This window comes from Trichosurus vulpecula, chromosome 2, assembly GCF_011100635.1.
Source record: "Trichosurus vulpecula isolate mTriVul1 chromosome 2, mTriVul1.pri, whole genome shotgun sequence".
Taxonomy (NCBI): Eukaryota; Metazoa; Chordata; class Mammalia; order Diprotodontia; family Phalangeridae; genus Trichosurus; species Trichosurus vulpecula.
Genome location: NC_050574.1, coordinates 190,760,912 through 190,780,270, shown reverse-complemented (window position 1 = coordinate 190,780,270; position 19,359 = coordinate 190,760,912). Strand labels below are relative to the sequence as shown.

Below are 19,359 nucleotides of genomic sequence, written 5' to 3'. Positions count from 1 at the left end.
AATGGGATAGATATTTGGAAGGCTGTAAAAGTCTTCTAAATTCAGATAGAAACAAGAGCAAGGGGAAGGGGTAGGGGGGATAAGGTTAAATGATAGGAACGCAGGATAGTGGGTAGAAGTAAAGTAGAGGAGTCAGGAGGGATAGGAAATAAGAGATACACACAAACATAAAATAAAGATCTGGAATAGAATTTATTAGGGAAAAAATCAGGGGTAGTAATCATGATCTCAGACAAAGTTAAAGCTAAAATAGATTTATTTAATAAATGTCAGCCATATTAATATTGTTTTAGACTATTTAAAATAACTATTCAGTATAAGGTTGGAATATTGCTGTAGTGTAGGAAATGATGAGTTGGAAGATTTAGAAAAATATAGAAAGATTTGGACTTCTGAAGGAAGATGTTATCCACCTTCAGAGAAATAGCACTGACAAGTATAGTAGGGTCTTACGTAGATGCATATGAATATATGTCTTTAAGAAGGATTATAGATATCTATGTATATGTAAGTGTATGTATGTATATATATATGTATATCTGTACATGTTTGTATGTATATACGTATATATGTGTGTGTGTGTGTGTATGTGTGCATATCTGTGCTTAATTATAGCCTTCTTGGGGGAGGGGAGGAGAAGGGGAGGGAAAGAACAAAGTGAAAAGTGCCTAGCAGAGACGAAATAAAACCTACAAGGAAGTAAAGATAAACAGTTCCAAATACATTGTGTAGTATTTATTATATAGGCTTTCTGGAAATGGAAATGTATTGCTTTATATTTTGAATCCTTCTCATGTTCTGCTGTGCACATGGCAATATTTTTTTTCCTTTTCTTATTTTGTATTTAAGTTTAAAATAAAAAAAAATTGCCAAAAAATGGTTTGGTTTGTGACAGTAGGCTTTAGTAATCTGAGCAAAAGTGCTATGTTGGTGTCTTGGGTCAGTTTGTTATATATTTTATGTATATTTTGCTCCAAGGATGTATCTTTTATAAACTTCTCATCTGTTCCTCTTGCTCCATTCATTGAAGAGTGGCATGTTTGTACTCACATTCCAGGCCCAAGGCAGAGGAATGCTCTGATGTTTCTACAGGTGAATTAAAGCCCCTGGCTAAAAGAGGGGTACCAAGGGCTAGTGCATGAGGATGAAGTGGGTACACGTGGGATCAAAGAACATAGATAGAGTCAGAGGCAATGAAGGGGATGATAGGTATATTCGAAGAGAAACACAGGCAGAAACTCAGAGAAAGGGAAAACCAAGGTAGAGTAGAAGGGAGAAACAGATTCAGTACTGAGAGACAAAAGGCCTCATGATTATACTTATTAGACTCGTAGAGATGTATCAGAGATGTATTTCACATTACACAAAATAAAATTTGCCTTTTTGTACCATTGGTTATTAAAATTCTTGGTTTAGTTTGAGAATATGTGTTAATTTGGGGGGTTGATAGGCTTTAATTTTTACAAGTGATAAATATATTTATTTGACTATTCTAACTTCCAAAAACCTCAGAATGTGAATTTTATTTACTTTGCATTTGGTTTTTAATTTTAATGTTCTCTCAACCTCAATTCCCATATCTAATCAGTTGCAAAATGTTGTTTATCCTTCAGTGACCACTTATCTCCTATCAGTCACATTCTTTTTACTTACATGGGCCCTTATCACCTCACCATTAGATTAAAAAAATTATTTATTTTTAACATTTATTTAAAAAAATTGAGTTCCAAATTCTTTCCTTCTCTCTAGCTTCTTCCCTACCAATTGAGAAGACAAACAATGTGATATCAGTTATACATGTGGAATTACAAAAGCCATTTTTCCATAATAGCCATGTTGCAAAAAAGCAAGAAAAATGAAGAAAACGAAAAAAATTATACTTCATTTTGCACTCAGAGTTCAGGAAATCTTTTTCCACAGATGGATAGCATTTTTTATCATGAGTCTTTTGGAACTGACTTGGATAATTTCATTGCTCAGAGCAACTAAGCCTTTTACAGCTGATCAGCATTACAATATTGTTGCTATTGTGTAAAATAATCTGGTTCTGTCCTCTTCATTCTGTGTCAGTTCATATAGGTCTTCCTAGGTTTTTCTGAGACCATCCCTCTTGTCTTTTCTTATACCACAATAGTGTTCCATCACAACCCTCTAACAAAACTTGTTCAGCCATTTTCCAGCTGATGGGCATCCCCCCAGTTTCTATTCTTTGCCACCACAAAAAGAGCTGCTATAAATATTCTTGTGCATATGGGTCCTTTTCCTTTTATCTCTTTGGGATACAGACCTAGTAGTTGCTGGGTCAAAGAGTATGCACAGTTTTATAGCCTTGGGAATAGTTCCAAATTGTTCACCAGAATTATTTCACCTTTGGATTTTTGCAATAGCCTATTAATTGATCTTCTTGTATCCCGTTTCTCCCCTCCACAATCCATCTTCACCGTGCTAATATCTGCCGTGTCCCCACCTCCTCTATTGAGAAATGTTCAGTGGCTCCTTGTTGCCTCCAGGATAAAATGTAGAAGCCTCAGCCTTCCCCAACACAGCTCCTTTCTTCCTTCACATTCTTCATTGCAGTCAGACTGGCCTGCCAGCACTTCTTCTGCGGTGTATACCATTGCTCCTCAGTATCTTTGGACAAGTGATGCCCCTCCCCTGTCTGAAGTGGACTCTCTCTCTTCCTCTCCCCTTCTTAGCATCCCAAATTACTTGGTTTTTATTTGCTTGTGTACATGGCATGTGTCCCACCCTGGGACAAGGTGTAAGCACCTTGAGAATGGGGCTGTTTTCTTTTTGCTGTGTCCCCTTCATTGTGTAGCACAGTGCATTGCACACAGTGGAGACTTAATACATATTTGTCGAATGAATTTAATAGAAATGCTACCATTTGACATTTGACTGAGGATATGCTGGGCTTATTCTTAACAGTGGTGAAGAAAAGCACCTACTTTTAATTATTGGGAAGAGTAAATGCCTAATTATTCATTAATAGTCCTCTACTTCTTGTCCTTCTACAGTTTTTAAAGAATTCTTTTACATTACATACTACTGGTTTAGGAAAAGACTGAATTAAAGGCTTACATAGAGCCATTAAGATTATTTAATAGGGGAGAGTCAACTTTGTTCTCAATAATAATATGATTATAAATTAGGTAATTGTCTTCTATTGGTCTGTCCAGTGAATGTAGCTGTTTGTATTGAAAGGATTTGAAAGAAATTTTTTTTTAATTCATATACCTGACAGGTATGTACATGGGTTAATAGAAGAGAAAGACATAGTTGAATATTGAGTGTCTTTATTTAATAGTTTTATTAAGATAGCATCAAAGATACTTTAAAAATATATATATATATTTACTTTTACTAATTCTTTTTTTTCTCTTTGTCAGGGCTCCACCTCAGATAAGGCGCCCAAATCGAGAAGGGAGACCCCTGAGGAAAGACATACCAGGAGTAGGGCCTCGGGGACCTGTAGGCAGAGCACACCCTATATCAAAGAGCGAAAAACCCACCTCCAGTAGGGACAAGGATTTTAGAGCAAGAGGGAGAGACGACAAGGCAAGAATATATTTTTCTAATCATCTCACCAAAACCTGTACCTTTGGTATTAGCTTCTCATGGTTCTCATAGGTTCTCATGGTTGTTGCTTTTGTATAGGTCAAATAGAAAAAATGCAGTTTGATTATAAGCCCCAAGAGGGCATTATAATTCGAATACTGAGCTGTATTTCAAGTCCTTGGAAATTCAGTGAAAATATCTTGAAATAGAATCCAAAGACTAGAATTATAAATGGGGAAAACAAATTTTCTAAGCTCCTGTTGAATATGGATTTTTTTCAGCATATACTCAACATAAAGGAAAAAATGGATCTTGAAAAATATTTGCAGAAAAAAGGTATTCTGAATTACAGTGAGTTGTAAGTGAAAAATGATTGTGGGAAAATAATTTTTAGGAAGAAATAGATCTATATAGAGAATAACATGAGTAAGATGATTCACAAATTTTCATAGCAAAACGAGGAATTTTTTTCTAGTTGAAGGAATTTTACTTGTTTGAAGCTGGTTTTATGCATTTGTTTACATGAGAAATCACTAGTAAATAAACAGACTGCTTCACAGAAGCTTTTATTATCCTGTAGATGAACTTGTGAAATCTTATTTTAACAGGAGGCAGAACAAAATGACCCAATATTTCTATTTCATCACAAGTATCAATAATTCTATGTGAAAAAACAAAGTATTAAGCAACAATAGTCTTTATTGTCATTTGTTATTTATTTAAGTCTTTTAATAACTTAAGGAGGTGATAAGAAAAATTTAAGTAAACTTCCAAAGATTTTAGATTAGCTATAGTTCTACCATCTTTTTTAGTTAGGACTTGTTTTTTTAGTGGGGTAGGAAAAGCCCCTTGGGAAACAGCACCTTTCTGTGATTCAGCTGAGCAATTGATTTGGAATTTGAAGTCTTAAAAAGTTGCCTAAGATAGTAAGTGACCTGCCTGTAGCCACATAGCCAATGTATATTAGAGGGGGTACTTGAACTCGTGTCTTCTGACTTCAAGGCTTGGCTTTTCTTCAGCTTGCTATGCTATCTTTCGATAATGCTTAACTATGGAGAAAGGATTAATTGAATTTTTGATATATCAAAAATTTGCATGAATGCTAATAGTGAGGCAAAAGACCAAAGTTGGCTAATATATGTGTTGACAAGAAGTGTTAGCAAATTCATCAGTTATGATTCCTTTTTTACATTTCTTATCAAGTTGAATTATTGACTTAAGTTAATTTTTCTGCCTTAATTATAATTTTAGTTGTATAGATGCATTTTGTCTTACATCATGTTCACTTCTTAATATATTCTATATATAAAGATATTGCTATTTCCCCCTCTTAGTCAGCAAGTCTTCTCTTGTTCGGAGTAAAGATAAAAAAAGCAAGTTCAGCCAAACCCTGCCTGTATATGATGTCATCTACTCTGCCTCCATTTAAATCATTGTTACTCATAAGTAAATGATAATGTATTTGAGTCATCACAGATATACTTGATTTCTTAGTTTGCTAATAATAGTAAATATTCAGAAGCAATGTCACTTCCATGTGCCTACACTGCTAGAGAAAGCATAGCTTACTTATATGAACAAATAACTAGCTTTCACAATTGAGGTATAAATAGTACCTTAATTCATAAATCTGTTCATTGTTTGTTTCTCCAGTTGGTCAGTATTCAAACTCTTATTTTATATTTTTACATATTAGGAGTGGTGGGAACTAGACCAATGATTTCATTGGTTTAGAGAACTCCTAGGTGAGGAAGCTCCCTCTATACAATGCAAGTCAGCACCTTTTCTACAGCATTTTTTCCTGAAGTTATTTTTAGAAACAATATTGATAGAAATAATATTCCTAAATTTGCTTCAGTGCCTCACTGGGATGCTGAAAATAAACGAAATTATACTGTTTATATGCTTGCAAAACACTGTGTTCAATCTGTTGTACTCCATGATAATGATTGGTATTATTATTATTATTATTATTATTATTATGCCCAAGTCTCCCTTTTGAGGCAAGAGTCTCGTAAATAAGGATATACAAAACTTGTGACACCTAATCTTTCTCTATGTTCTCCAGGGGTCATACAGCCAGCCTTTGTCGCTGGGAAAATACAAAGGGGCCTAAAGTTAGACTTGGCTCTGCTAGTAACCTTCGGGGCAAAAGGCAAGGCCCTGTAGCAAGACTGGCTTTAGAACCTTCCAGTCTTCGCCTTAATTTCATCCAACTTGAGCCAAGTTCGAATATGCAAACCTCTTTAAATTCCTCAGGCAAATGAAAATTAAAAAATTAAGGTTTTCATACGAGGCCCTACAGACCTTAAAAAGCTTATGTGAACAGAGAAAGCCAAATTCACTTGAAGGCTCAGATATATTAAGCTTTTCTCAATCATGATTGACTTTCCCTGCCTAGCCATTAGTTCAGATTTTTAGAGTTACCAAATACCATCATTTAACTACTGTGAGACTAAGTCCATGCATACTTTCAGTACAGTTTTTCAGTGGGTAAAATTTCCTTGTTCTAAGCAGCTTGTTTATGAACTAGAGAGCCACAGTTGCCTCATGTATTGATCTATGGTTTCTCCTAGTGTCACAAAGCCAACCATACAGCCAATTTGTATTTACAACAGTTATGAATCTATTTCATTTTTATGTTCTGGGGAGATTTGTGTTCATTATTATTTTTTATTAATGTTTGGAAGCCAGTAGAGAAATATACTTAGAAATAATATGCTTTATTATTTTTCTGAGATAGTTAAACTATAGAAAAAAAATCAGACGATAAGTGGCATAAGGAAAAGTGATTACCGGATTCTTGGAATAAGTGATCCTGTATTATAAATGTAAAAAATTGAGGTGATTATTTATGGTAACCATGTTGGTTTGGGCCTATTTATTGCTTTGTGATCAATTAAATTTTTGCCATCTTGTGGTAAAATGGGTGGCATTTCAATTATAATATGATGACTGAAACTCCTATATGGTTTAAAATAAATTTCATAGTATAGTTTACTGATAGTGTACAGTTATGTTTGGAAGGATCCAAAATTACTCAACTTCAAAGACCATATTTCATTGGATGATCCTCAAATAGTTATTTGTGAATGCATCTGTTTGTCTGAAGTAGTAATTTTTAGTGGTAAATATGCTTAAACTGGAGGAGTTCTTTTGGCTGGATTGGAGATCTTTTCCAAGAGTGGAAGATTAGTGCCATTCTAGGACATATACTCAAAAGACTAAGTGTGTCTTTTTATCTATTCCTAGAAAGACCTTATTTCATACATTTAGTCTTAAATTGTCCTCAAGATTTTATCGCTAGTGGGAGTCTTCCAAATATCTATTCTGATTTCCAGTCCTTTGGGCGTTGATGTGTTAGGTGAGATAATTTCTGTGTTCAAATAGCCCTATGATTAAATTTTTGATTTTTTTTTTCGCAGTAGACTTAAGTATAGGATGTAATGGAGTGAGGAGAGACTTGAGGCAGGAGACATGTAGAAAGCTCTTGCAGTAGTCCATGCAAAAGAGAGCTTATGAGAGCTTGAACTAGAGTAGTGGGCTGTGTGAGTGGAGAGAAGGGGACAGATGTGAGAGATTCTGTGAAGTTAGAAACAGTATTTAGCGATGTGTTATATTATGTAGAGTGAGAGCAAATGATGTCGAGGATAATACTAGGGGTGTGGATCTGGGTAGTTAGGAGGATAATGGTGTTCCTGACAGTGATAGGGAAGTTAGGGAAAGGGGATGGTTTAGAGGGAAAGATAGTTATCTTTTGGACATTTCAGGTAGGAAATGCCTCTAGCACTTCCACTTTGAGGTGTCCAAAAGGCAGTTGGCGATATGAGACAAGAGTTCAGGAAGGGCATTAGGGCTAGATATCTAGATCTGGAAATCATCTGCATAAAGATGATAATTGAACCTTTGGGAGCTGATGACATCACCACTTGAGGTAGTATAGAGGGAAAAGAGAAGAGTTCTAGATAGAACCTTAAGCGATTCTCCTGGTGAGTGGGTATGACATGGATGAAGAGCCAGCAAGGAGACTGAGGAGTAATTGGACACATATGAGGAGAACCAGAAGAGAGCAGTGTCATAAAAAACCAAGAGAGGAGAGAGTGCCCAGGAAGGGAAGGTGATCAAAAAGCATCAGATGCTGGCTGCAGAAAGGTCTAGAAGGCTGAGGATTGAGAAAAGTCTGTCACATTTGTCAGGTAAGAGATCATTGGTAACTGGAGAGAGCAGTTTCATTTGAATGAGATCAAAAGCCGGATTGGAGAGGTTTTATAAAAGAGTGAAAGGAGAAGATACAGAGGCACTGAGTATAGACAGCTTTCTTAAAGAGGTAGCGTACAGAAGATGAAGTTATAAGTTTATAGGGAGTGGGGATGGTAGGCTCAAGGCTAGGAGAGGCCTGGTTTGGCAGCAGGGAAAGAGTCAGTAGATAGATTGAAAGTCAGGATATATGGCCTCATTTTTTTCACTGAAGTATGAAGTGAGGTGCTTCACCAAGGAGGTAGAGTGGAAGCTTGAGAAGAGGTTTTTATATTGAGTACACATCTTTTTTTCCCAGATAGAACTTTGAAAACTTCTAATCTCTTCAAGTATTTGGACATATGCTCAGATGAGACCCTAGAGTTCTTTGTCATAAAGTTAAGTATCTTCAGTTTCTTCAACTGGTCCTCACATGGCCTGGTTTTCAGAGCTCCTTACCATGTTGGTCACCCTTCTCTGGGTGACAAGCTAAAGTTTGTCTGCTTTACAATATGGCCCTCAGAATTCAGCACTGCCCTAGGCCTTAGTCTAGGCCTTAGTTTACTTTTCTGTAAAATGAAGGTGTTAAATTCAGACTAGATGGTCTATCAGATTCATTTCAGTTCCAAATCTCCAATGTTGTTCTCAGTCACCCAACTATTAAATGTCAGAGGCAGCAACATTTGAGACTGCCTAGGGCCTCTGATAGCAGGTCTCACTTTCTTGCCATTAAATGACCATGTGTTTTAGCTATATTAAAGAATATGTAAAACAAGACATTTAAAAATAACACTAGAACCGAAATCCAATAAAGGGAGCAGAGAAATGTACTGGTAACGTGGGTTATGTTAGTTCTTGCAGTTGGTCCCTGATTTTTGCTTTAAGTGTTTTGGTAGCTAAGGCAAAAATGAAACCATATTGAATTATAAAGTCTTCATTACCAGATAAAGGGAAGCATACAGGTTCAGCTGGCAATACAAACTTATATTCCAACATTTGAATTCTAGGAGGAATTTATTTTGAGGATCCTCATATGAGGAGTAACAGCTAACATAACGTACAGTGTTTTCAACTATAGCTTTGTAGAACATAGAGAAAACATTCTTCACATAGACATTTCTTGTATTGACCCTCTAGAAAAGTCCAAGGTATAACATTAAACTTAGTGGAGCCTTTTCTTTTCTTCTTTTTTTCCAGTAGAAACCATTGAGGTTTATTGGTGGTCACAATGCTTATATTGTATGTAACAAACACCCTTACAAGTCAACCATCAATCTGATCACACAAGAAAGGACCCAAACACACAATCACCAGAGGAAAAAACAAAAAACAAAAACATAAAACCAAAAAGAACCAAATGAAAAACAAAAACATAAAACCAAAAAGAACCAAACGAAAAACAAAAACAAAAATACTAAAGAGGGTTGGGTGAGGTGGGCAAGGGAAGAGAAATGAAAATAAAACCTAATTGATATATCTGTTGGGCAAGAGCTGAACTAAAGAGGCACACAACTAGCAGCAACAATTGTGGGAAAAGTACAAAGCAAACAGTTTTCTCTATTTCTCTGTAGGTAATTTTTTGTTGTTAATGTCAAAAACGTTTACTATGGAGGGTTTTTTTTTATAAAGGAAAGAGAGGTATTCTTTTTTTAAAAGGGGCAGGAGAAGGATGTTAAGTATTTCATGCTAGGCAGACCTTGCTATTAAGAACCCCCTCCACTGTGGTAACTTTTATTGGAGCCTTTTCTACAAAGAACTAAAGTAATACGTCTAGATTTATAGCTTTCTGATAATCTAATATAGCAATGCAAAGTCATCAAAATGCCCATTAGGCTTTTGGTAAATATGTATCAAGAGAGATTTCAGTAAATGCTGCATTTCATAGTTAAATTCTTTGAGTGTCTGAAGCATTGATATATTTTGTTATTGATAAAAGAAGGATTAATATCTTTAGATCTTGATGTAGAGTTGACATTTTCTTCTGATTGTTTAGGAATTTGATTTGTATTCTAGTCTACATGGAGTGTCATCTGACTTCCACAGGTAGGATGTCTGGCAGGGGTGCCTTCAGGTACATAAAGAGCTTTGAATCTGTTCAAGCACTCAGTCTCCAAATAAGACTCAGATTAGACTGCAGAGATCTGCCCTATAAAGCATGTAAGAGAAAGCATGGCCCTGAAAAATTGTAGAGGCATATATTACCAGTAAGCTTCTTCAACTACAGCCCACCCCACCCCAGTGGAGCATCCTAATTTGCCTATCAGAATGAGTTACTGACAAAATGCACCCCTAATGAATTGACCTGTTGTATAGGATTGTTTGTAATATCTATTTAAATATTGGCAAATGTGTGCCAAGTACAAGAATTTTCATTTTATTAGAATCTATACAGTAAGTTGATTTTCCTGGCAATAATTAGCCAGCAGGTTGCTGCTTCTGTTGAGATAAAGTGTATGTATTCATCAGCATAGAGAAGGATGCTTATCGTTCCATTGTTTTTGGCTAGAGTATTCCATCCAGTCATCCAATGGCTGACTCAGGTCATTTAAATGCAAGTTAGAAAGAAAGAGGGTAGGTGGAACCATAGCCCAGTTTTACTCCATTTATAAATGGAATTTCATCTGACAAAACACCATTCTGTCTACTGTAAAGTGCTGGTAGCTGTGTTGAGATGGACTTTGAAGAAAGGATCTGTATTGAATTATTCAATTTGATTCACATGCTGCTTTTAAAGCTGCTGAGAACATTGAATGCTGTGAAAATCTTTTATTTTTAACGTGTTTTCTTGGGGAGATTAAAGAAATTATAGCTATAATTAGTAGAGTGGTTATTCTTAAAACGTTCTTGCTCCTTATGCAGTGGAGGAGCTCTGAGCTACAATTTGCTGAGAAGAAATATGTTAATAGAGTTTGAAGGAATGTCCACCTGACTAAAAGGTTTGTAGTTTTGAGATAATAGTGTTTCCTTTTTTGAAGATGAAAGAGTGCTGTCTGAGGAGTTAGTTATAGTGAAAAGTTTGACAGGGCTTGGGGCCTTCCTACTCAGAACAAGGTCTAATCAATTTTGATAACAAAAGACAAAATAAAAGACAAACAAGTTTCTTTCCTCCTTTCCCTTACCCCTTCCCTTCTACCTATGCCACCTCTCCCCCATTTCTCTCCTTTCCTCCTCCTTTATCTGACTTTACTTCCTTCTTGTTTTTCCTTTTTCTTCCATTCCTCCCTTTATGACTATATTTCTCATTATTCAGCTCTTGAAAATCTAAGGTTATTGTACTATAACAAGTTGGAATCCCTAAGCTCAAGTTGTATCAGTTTTTTATTGCCATTCTTCATTGGCTCCTTTTCCAAAAGAATTTTTAAGTGGTTATAGAGTATTCTTTGCATCTTTGCCTCAGTGTGACTCTGTAGTATAACTTTGTACTGATTATCTTTATTACAAAATCTCATTCCAGATAGCATCTAGACATATTTGCTACACAAGCATACCTGAAATGCCTTTTTAAAAATAGTATTTTTTTTCAATTACATGTAAAAATAGTTTTCAGTATTCATTTTTATAAGATTTTGAGTTCTAAATTTTTCTTCTTCCCTTCCTTCCCTCCACCTTCCCCAGGATGGCAAGCAATTTGATATAGGTAATACATGTACAATCATGGAAGTATATTTCCATTAGTCTTGTTGTAAAAGAAGAAACAGAACAAAAGGGAAAAGCCCCCCAAAACAACAAAAAAGTGAAAATAGTCTGCTTCATTCTGCATTCAGACCCCATAGTTCTTTCTCTGGATATGAATAGCGTTTTCTGTAATGAGTCTTCTGGCATTGTCTTGGATCGTTGTATTGCTGAGAAGAGCCAAGTCTATCGTAGTTGATCATTGCACAGTTATTGTAAGTTACCCTACACAATGTTCTCTTGGTTTCACTTACTTCACTCAGCATCAGTTCTTGTCAGGCTTTCCAGGTTTTTCTGAAATCTGTCTGCTCCTCATTTCTTAGAGCACAACAGTACTCCATTACATTCATATACCCCAAATTGTTCAGCCATTTCCCAATTGATGGATATCCCCTCAATTTCCAATTCTTTGCCACCAAAAAAGAGGTGCTATAAATATTTTTGTACATGTGGGTCCCCTTCCCTTTTTAATGATCTCTTTGGGATACAGACCTCGTAGTGGTATTGCTGGATCAAAGGGTACGCACAGTTTGCCTTTTGGGCATAGCTGAAATGTCTTTAACTCAGTGTTATTGTTGACGTCTGTCACCTTTGGAAACAAGAAACGTGACTAAAGTTGGACCTGATTCTGTTGCATTGCTTCAGAGAAACAGAAAATTGCTCACTTTTGGATTCCAGCCTCCAAGGTACTGTTTAGTGGTGGCAGAGGTCATTTACTAAATCAAACCCTAGTGGCTTGAAAAAAGAGCTAAAGTATTTCTCCAAAGGAAGCAGTTTATTCCCTTCTCACCAATTAGGATCAGGCCTGTTGTTTATCCCAGATGATATGTTTGTGGAGTAGGCTCACACTGTCCTATTCTTTTTCTGCTAAGATTTGGAACTTTATGGAGTTGAGTTCCTTTGAATATTTTCTTTCCTTTTAATATTAGAAAATAAGCAAAGAAGTAAAGTCACAGGGAAGCACTTGGTTATGCCTACTGAAATGGTTCCACATTTTGAGCTGTCTCTGGGAATTAAACACAATACTTTTAAACTCTTTTTTAGACTCTATTAAATCTTACGGGGCTCAGTAAAATTGGGTATATAGTAATTTAAAAAACCCCATCATTTATTGAATAAAGAATTTGGTATGTCATTTTGTTTCTACTTAACAGGTAACTTTAGAAAAAGCAATTTTGACAACATAATTCCATAGGAACAGTGTGGTGGCTTTTTGACATGGCTCAAGACTTTACCCTGAATCTTGAGGTCATTTCCTTGGTTTTAGGGGCTTGTAGCCCCTTTCTGGTGTTAACCAAAAACAGTATCAGAAATCCATGAGACATTGCATTGCAACTAGATTTATTACAAGAGAAATGAGCATGCATGTGCAGCCCTAAGCCAGGGCAAAGAGTTCACAGTCCAAAAAACAGAAATCTCCACCTACATAGGGGTGGCAGGGGAGGAGAAATCATGAATAATTCAGATGGCAAAAGCAGCATTCTTTTCCCTTGGGAACTGCTAGACTATGAAGATGTGATGGTCTGCTTATCTGCAAGGGTTTCCCCTGATCACGCACTTTCCCAGTATAGTGGCTGGCACCTGTCTTGATTCCCAGGGACACACAGGGGGTCCAGCTTGGGTGGAAATAACAAATTATGTCACTTCAGGGAGAGAAAGGGGCTTCGACCTTGACGCATTCAGGTCCTCCTGCTTACTCTGGGTCCAGTGTTTCTCGAAAATATGGCAACTCAAAAAGACAAGTTCAGGGGACCCCTTAAAACTGGGGATGGTGGTGTGTGTGGCAGATATAAAGTCACTGTCTTCAACATGCAGCAGCCAGCTCCTATATTTTGAACTGATTCTTTAAAGTTTGGAGAGCCTTCTCCATGACAAAATTGATACAGAATATGCTCATAGCTCTTTTACAGTTATGAGGGTGATAAAAATCCTGTGCTCCAACAAAGTCAGAGCTGGGCTTCTAAAGACCTCTGGAGTGATGGAGGGAACCTCTTAACTCTTGAAGCAGATGACCTCTAAGAATATGACATTGAAGAAGTCCTTAATAATATTGAGCAGGTTTTTCTGTTTTTCTTGAATTAATTTATCAAGACCTTTTGGAAGTTGAGCATGAGTTATAATGTGATAGAAATGGAGTTCAAAATAAGTTATGTTTCAGTATTGTGTACCTGGTTATTTACTTCTTAATTGTTGACTTCACTTAAATTTTTTTCTTTATGTCTATTTGTGTCCATAGGGAAGGAAGAATCTGCCAGATGGTTCAGGTGATGGGGAAATTCAAAAGTTTGATGGTGCTGGATATGATAAAGATCTAGTTGAAGCTCTTGAAAGGGACATAGTATCCAGAAATCCTAGCATTCATTGGTATAAGGATTTTTACCTATTTTAAGCTCTGCTCTTAGATCCAATTTTGTATATAGATGATTTGCTATGACTGGTATTTGTAAGAAACAATGTTTATAAGTTTAATAGGTTTCAGATTATAAATTCATCCATAACAAATAGAATGTACCATTATAAGTACTTTTTGTAGTACTTATAACTGTAGTCAGTACAATGTAAAATATTACTTTGATATTGATGACAGTGTTTAAATATTTCTTTACTTTAGCTACAGAATATTTTCATTGTTCTTCCACCAAAAATTAGTGTAGGCAATAGAATTTTAAAATGGGCTTATATGTGTATAACCACGTAACAAAAAGGGAAAGGACACCTAAAAGTTAGTGTTAACTGTGAAAACTAAAACATTTATAAATGTGTAAAATTCTTCTATTTTTTCCAAAGGGATGACATAGCTGATTTAGAAGAAGCAAAAAAATTACTAAGGGAGGCTGTTGTTCTCCCAATGTGGATGCCTGACTTTTTCAAAGGGATAAGACGTCCTTGGAAGGTGAGAGAATTCAAGTAATGCTCTTTTCACATGGATACTTGTGGTTAGTGGGTATCTTGTGGGTACTGGGAGGCAGCACAGTGGAATGGTGAGCCCAGAAAGTCAAGGATATTAGGAAGTTGCCTTCCTTCCCTAGCTATCAAAGTAGGCTGAGGAGGAGTAGTCAAACAGAAGGAGAGCCAGAGAGAGCAGTGTTACGAAAATCCAAAGAGGAGAGAGTATCCAAGAGGAGAGGGTGATCAACAGTATTAAATGCTACAGAAAGGTCAAGAAGGCTGAGGACTAAAAGAAGGCCATTTGATTTGCAGTTAAGAAATCATTGGTAACTTTGCACAGAACAGTTCTGGTTTTGTGTCATGAAGTCTTAGGAAAGCCTATGCATCCTTTCCCACAATGTATTTAAATGCATAAAATAAAATATGTAGGATTATAGAGAAAACCATTTATATTGAAGTAAAATTATCTATCTATCTATCTATCTATCTATCTATCTATCTATCTGTCTATCTATCTCATGCACCCTAGGTTAAAAACCCCTGGTTTAGAAGAAAGTGAGAGAAAAGGAAGTGGAGTCACTTAATGTAGACAGCTTTCTTAAGGAGTTTAGTCAGAAAGGGATTGAAGATATAATAGGGCAATGACTGATTGGCCTCAAAGGATCAAATGAGAATTTTTTAAGGATGGAGAGATATAGACATATTTGCTCAGGGAAGGAGTGATTGAAGCTGAGTGAGAGTAGGGATGATAGCAGAGGATAGCACCCTCATTTCCAAGTATATTTCTCTTACCTTTCTCCACTTTCCCTACCCAGTGAAATATTTCTAGTAACAAAAACTGAAAAAGAAAGTTCAGTAAAACCAACCCATGAACTATTTAAGAGCATATGCAAGATTCCACAACCTTAGTGTCTTATTACTGCAAAGAAAGGAGGGTGATGCATTTTCTAAATCTTTTTTCTGGGACCAGGCTTGGTTATTATAAGTATACGTACTTCAGTTTCAAGGTTTTTGTTCTTTCCATTTCAATTCTTGTAATCATTGTTTTTAGGATTTTTCATATTCTATTGTTTCACTGTGCATTATTTATATGTCTTCCCATGCTTTTTTGTGTTTTTTAGGTTTGTAATCTCTTATGTTACAGTAATATTTCATTATATTCATGTGCTACAATTTATTTAGCCATTATCCAGAAACAGTACCTACTTTATTTCCAGTTCTTTGTTGCCACAAATGTAATGAATCTTATTGTATACATGAGTCCTTTCTGTCTTTGATCCCCTTGGAGGAAGGATATGCTTAGCAGTGGGATCTCTGAGTCAAAGGCTGTGAACAATTTAGTCACTTTTTAAAGCATAATTTCAAATTGTTTTCCAGAATGGTGGGACCAATTCTCAGTACCACCAATAATGTATTTCTGTTCTTGTCTTTCTATAGCCCCTCTAACATTTACTCTTCCTGTCTTTTGTCATCCTATCCAATTTGCTGAATGTGAAATGAAACCTCTAAATTGATTTCACATTTTTCTTATAATTAGTGATTTGGAGTAACCTTTCATCTGGTTTTTCAACCCTCATGGCACCCTCTTTGATTTCCTGTAATTCTACCTCTACCTGTCCTCCACCCAGACCTGCTGGGTAAGGAGAGAAGTTCTTGCTAGGGAAGGAAGGAAACTTACTAATATTTTTCCTGTTCTGGGTCCACCATTCCATCGTACTCTCTCCCAGTACCCCCCATACTTGTTTTTTACTCCGCCTCTTGAACTTTGCCAGTACCTTTCTCCAACCCCCTACTAAGATTTCCAGTTATATCCTGCTGCCTGATGCCCTAGGAAGACACCACAATGAGGCTAAACCTCAGGGGATGATGACAACCTACTTGAATTCATCCCTTAACAAACTAGGACTCCTTCATACCCTTATCATCCCCCAGGGAGCCTCCACTTACCATTGTTCAGACACCATTCTTACACTCTAAATCGACCCATATCTTCGATTGTTTTCTTTGGAGTGTCTGTTCCATAGGTAACAGACTTGCTTTCATCTTAAACCTTTTCCTTTTTCACTCCTTTCAACTTCTTGCAGTCACTGAGACCTTCTCCTTCCTAGTGACGCAGCTTCATTGGCCATCCTTTCCAGGATTGGTTGTGCTTTCATTTATGTCCCTAATTCCCTGATAATAGTGGGGAACTGCCATTTTCAGGCTCTTCTTCTGGCACCATGACTTAGTAACCTCTTCTCCTTTGAGGTTCACTCAACCTGTATTTGGAAAGGGAGAGTTGTAGAAATATATATTGTGTATTTGTTGCACTGACTGCATATGACCTTAGTTATTTGTGTCTGTAGGGTACATTATTAGTATTCAGAATCAGGAAACTCTTGATCTTTTGTGTATAAATATAGCTGACATTCATATAGTGTTGTAAATTTGTAATCCTGTTTGATCTTCCAACAGCCTTGTGAGTTAGGTATTATCTACCATTGAGGAAACTGACATTCAGAGAAGCTAGGCTATTTGCCCAGAATCACACTGTTCAGATCAGAGATGGAGTTTGAAACCAGTTTTCTCCTGATTTCAAATCTTATTTAATAAATCATACTGCCTCCATTGTAAAAGAAATCTTTGTATGAAAACTACTATTTCTAAGCCTTAGCTAATGTTCGAGAATTGGAGCAGCGATCAATTTAACCAATATAATCCAAACTATATTCAAAGAAACTAGGTGGTAAACAAAAAAGGCATAAATACCATATTGGAAATCGCTGAAATTTTACACATCAAATCTAATAATAAACATATGTCTGATCCCACATAAAAAGAAGTGTCAGAAATAAGAATATTAACATCAAATTAAAGAATCAGTAAGCTATCATTTGAAAAGACTGGAGAAAACAAAAATTTTAAACAATGATATTCCCAGGTGTTTTTGTTTCAATAGATAGCTTTGCCTGTTAATTTTCAAAGGTAAGAAATAACCAAAATGATGTTTGCAGCAGAGATCACAAATAGCTCTTTAATTGCTAGTAGTATTTCATGTAAGTTACTGATTTGCTAGCATATTATATTGTAATCAAATTAAAATTAAATTTGATTGTGTTTGAAATACAGCATAATTTTCCCTTGCTGATGTCTTTTAAGTTCACAAAGAGTTTGTATTTTAATAGAAACTGTATGTAGTATGAAGATTTTTGTTGACAGTATGTTTTCTTCTAAAAAGGATAGATACTTAACATTAGTGAAAAGTGCATCATTCTGAAATGTGCTGTTGAAATGGTCTGATTATTTTAATTAAATTATTAAACAATAATCATTCGTAAGACGCACTCAAGAATAAAAGGTTATTTTTGTTGTTCAGTTATTTCTGACTCTTCGTGGGTCTGTTTGAGGTTTTGTTGGCAAAGATACTGGAGTGATTTGCCATTTCCTTCTCCTGCTCGTTTTACAGATGAGGAAACCAAGGGATTCAGGGTTAAACGACGTGCTCAGGGTTACACAGCTAGTAAGTGTCTGAGGCCAGATTTGAATTTGGGAAGAGGAGTCTTCCTGACTCCAGGCCTGGCACTCCATCCACTGAGCCACTTCACTCCCCTAGAACGAAAGGTACAAATATGCTCTCTGCCAAATCTAGTAGATATGGGCAGATTCCTCACGATGTGCATCCCTTGCTCCCTTATCTTTCATTCTCTTTGTGACAGGAGGAAATTTTATAAGCTCTTCATATCCCGTTTCTATAAAATGATGGCAATCATTGTATCTATTATTCTGTGAAGATTGAATGTAATCTTTTAGTGAAAAATTGTATAAATAAATTAACTCTTGGCAGTACTGTGATCAAGCATCTTATGGCGTGATAAATAGTAATACTTCTTGTGGAATTTTAGGGTGTGTTAATGGTTGGACCCCCTGGCACTGGTAAAACTATGCTCGCAAAAGCTGTTGCGACTGAGTGTGGTACAACATTCTTCAATGTTTCCTCCTCTACTCTGACATCTAAATATAGGGGTGAATCTGAGAAGTTGGTCCGCCTGCTGTTTGAAATGGTGAGTAGAGGGTGATATTTTCACATTTGTGTCATTTACATTGCAGAGAATGATAGGCAGTTTTTCATTTCACTTAATTTCATTCTTCCTAAAATTTATGTCCCTCCCAGCATCTTCATAGATGAATCATTAATATTAATCACTTTAAAACATATCAAATGAAGTTATATTTTAATAATTCTTAAAACCTTAGAATGATTGCATTTGAGGCAGAGAGGAATGCATTTTGCCTTCATATTCCATTTTAAAAGAAAGCTTTTGATGATATCAAATAAAAAACCCAACCACCACTCTGTATACATAGGTACAAAACATTTCACAGTTTAAAAAATGCTTTACTTCTCCTATGCCTTTCGATGTTCACAACAACAACAACAACAACGTGAGGGAGCTAGGGTAGGTATACTCTCTCTTTTATAGCTGAAGAAACTGGGACTCAGAGAGTACCGGTTTATGCCCAGGGAGTGATGGTGGGAGTAGGCTTTGGACTCTAAAGACAAGCGCTCTTTTCCCTGCTCTCTCATCCAGTGCAGGCTAGAGAAGAGCTCTTGTTATTCGTCCAGTACATGGACGACTAACATTTTTTGCCTCTGCTGCTTTAGGGATGCTGTTGTTGGAGAGGCAGCCTGGTTTAGTGCATGAGGAGCTGCACTTGAAGTCATCACAACCTGGGTTTAAATCCTGCCTCAGATTCTTATTAGTTTTGTGATCCTGGACAAGTTACTGAATAACGCTATGGTCTTCAGTTTTCTAATTTGTAAAATGAAGGGATTGAACTTGATGACCTCGAAGGTCCCTTTCAGCTTTAAATGTGGAATTCTTTTCCATGATCAGAAAAATAATTTTTCTAAATTCATAAAACCAAAGAAAAATTTATAACATTGACTTTTTAGCTAACAAAAGATTTGAAAAACACCTTTTAGAAGTAAATTATATTTTATTTTAAAGGTTTACAACATAACTT

At 36.2% G+C, this 19,359-nt stretch overlaps 1 protein-coding gene across 2 annotated transcripts in view; it reads left to right on the top strand.

The window, feature by feature from the left end:
* Nucleotides 1–19,359, top strand: part of KATNAL1 (katanin catalytic subunit A1 like 1) — a 79,027-nt gene that overhangs the window by 42,980 nt on the left and 16,688 nt on the right. For both annotated transcript variants that reach the window (XM_036746928.1, XM_036746927.1), the window contains exons 4-7: nucleotides 3,390–3,558; nucleotides 13,703–13,830; nucleotides 14,254–14,359; nucleotides 18,237–18,395. In XM_036746928.1, coding sequence (XP_036602823.1) covers nucleotides 3,390–3,558; nucleotides 13,703–13,830; nucleotides 14,254–14,359; nucleotides 18,237–18,395 — 562 coding nt within the window. The remainder of the gene's footprint in view (nucleotides 1–3,389; nucleotides 3,559–13,702; nucleotides 13,831–14,253; nucleotides 14,360–18,236; nucleotides 18,396–19,359) is intronic.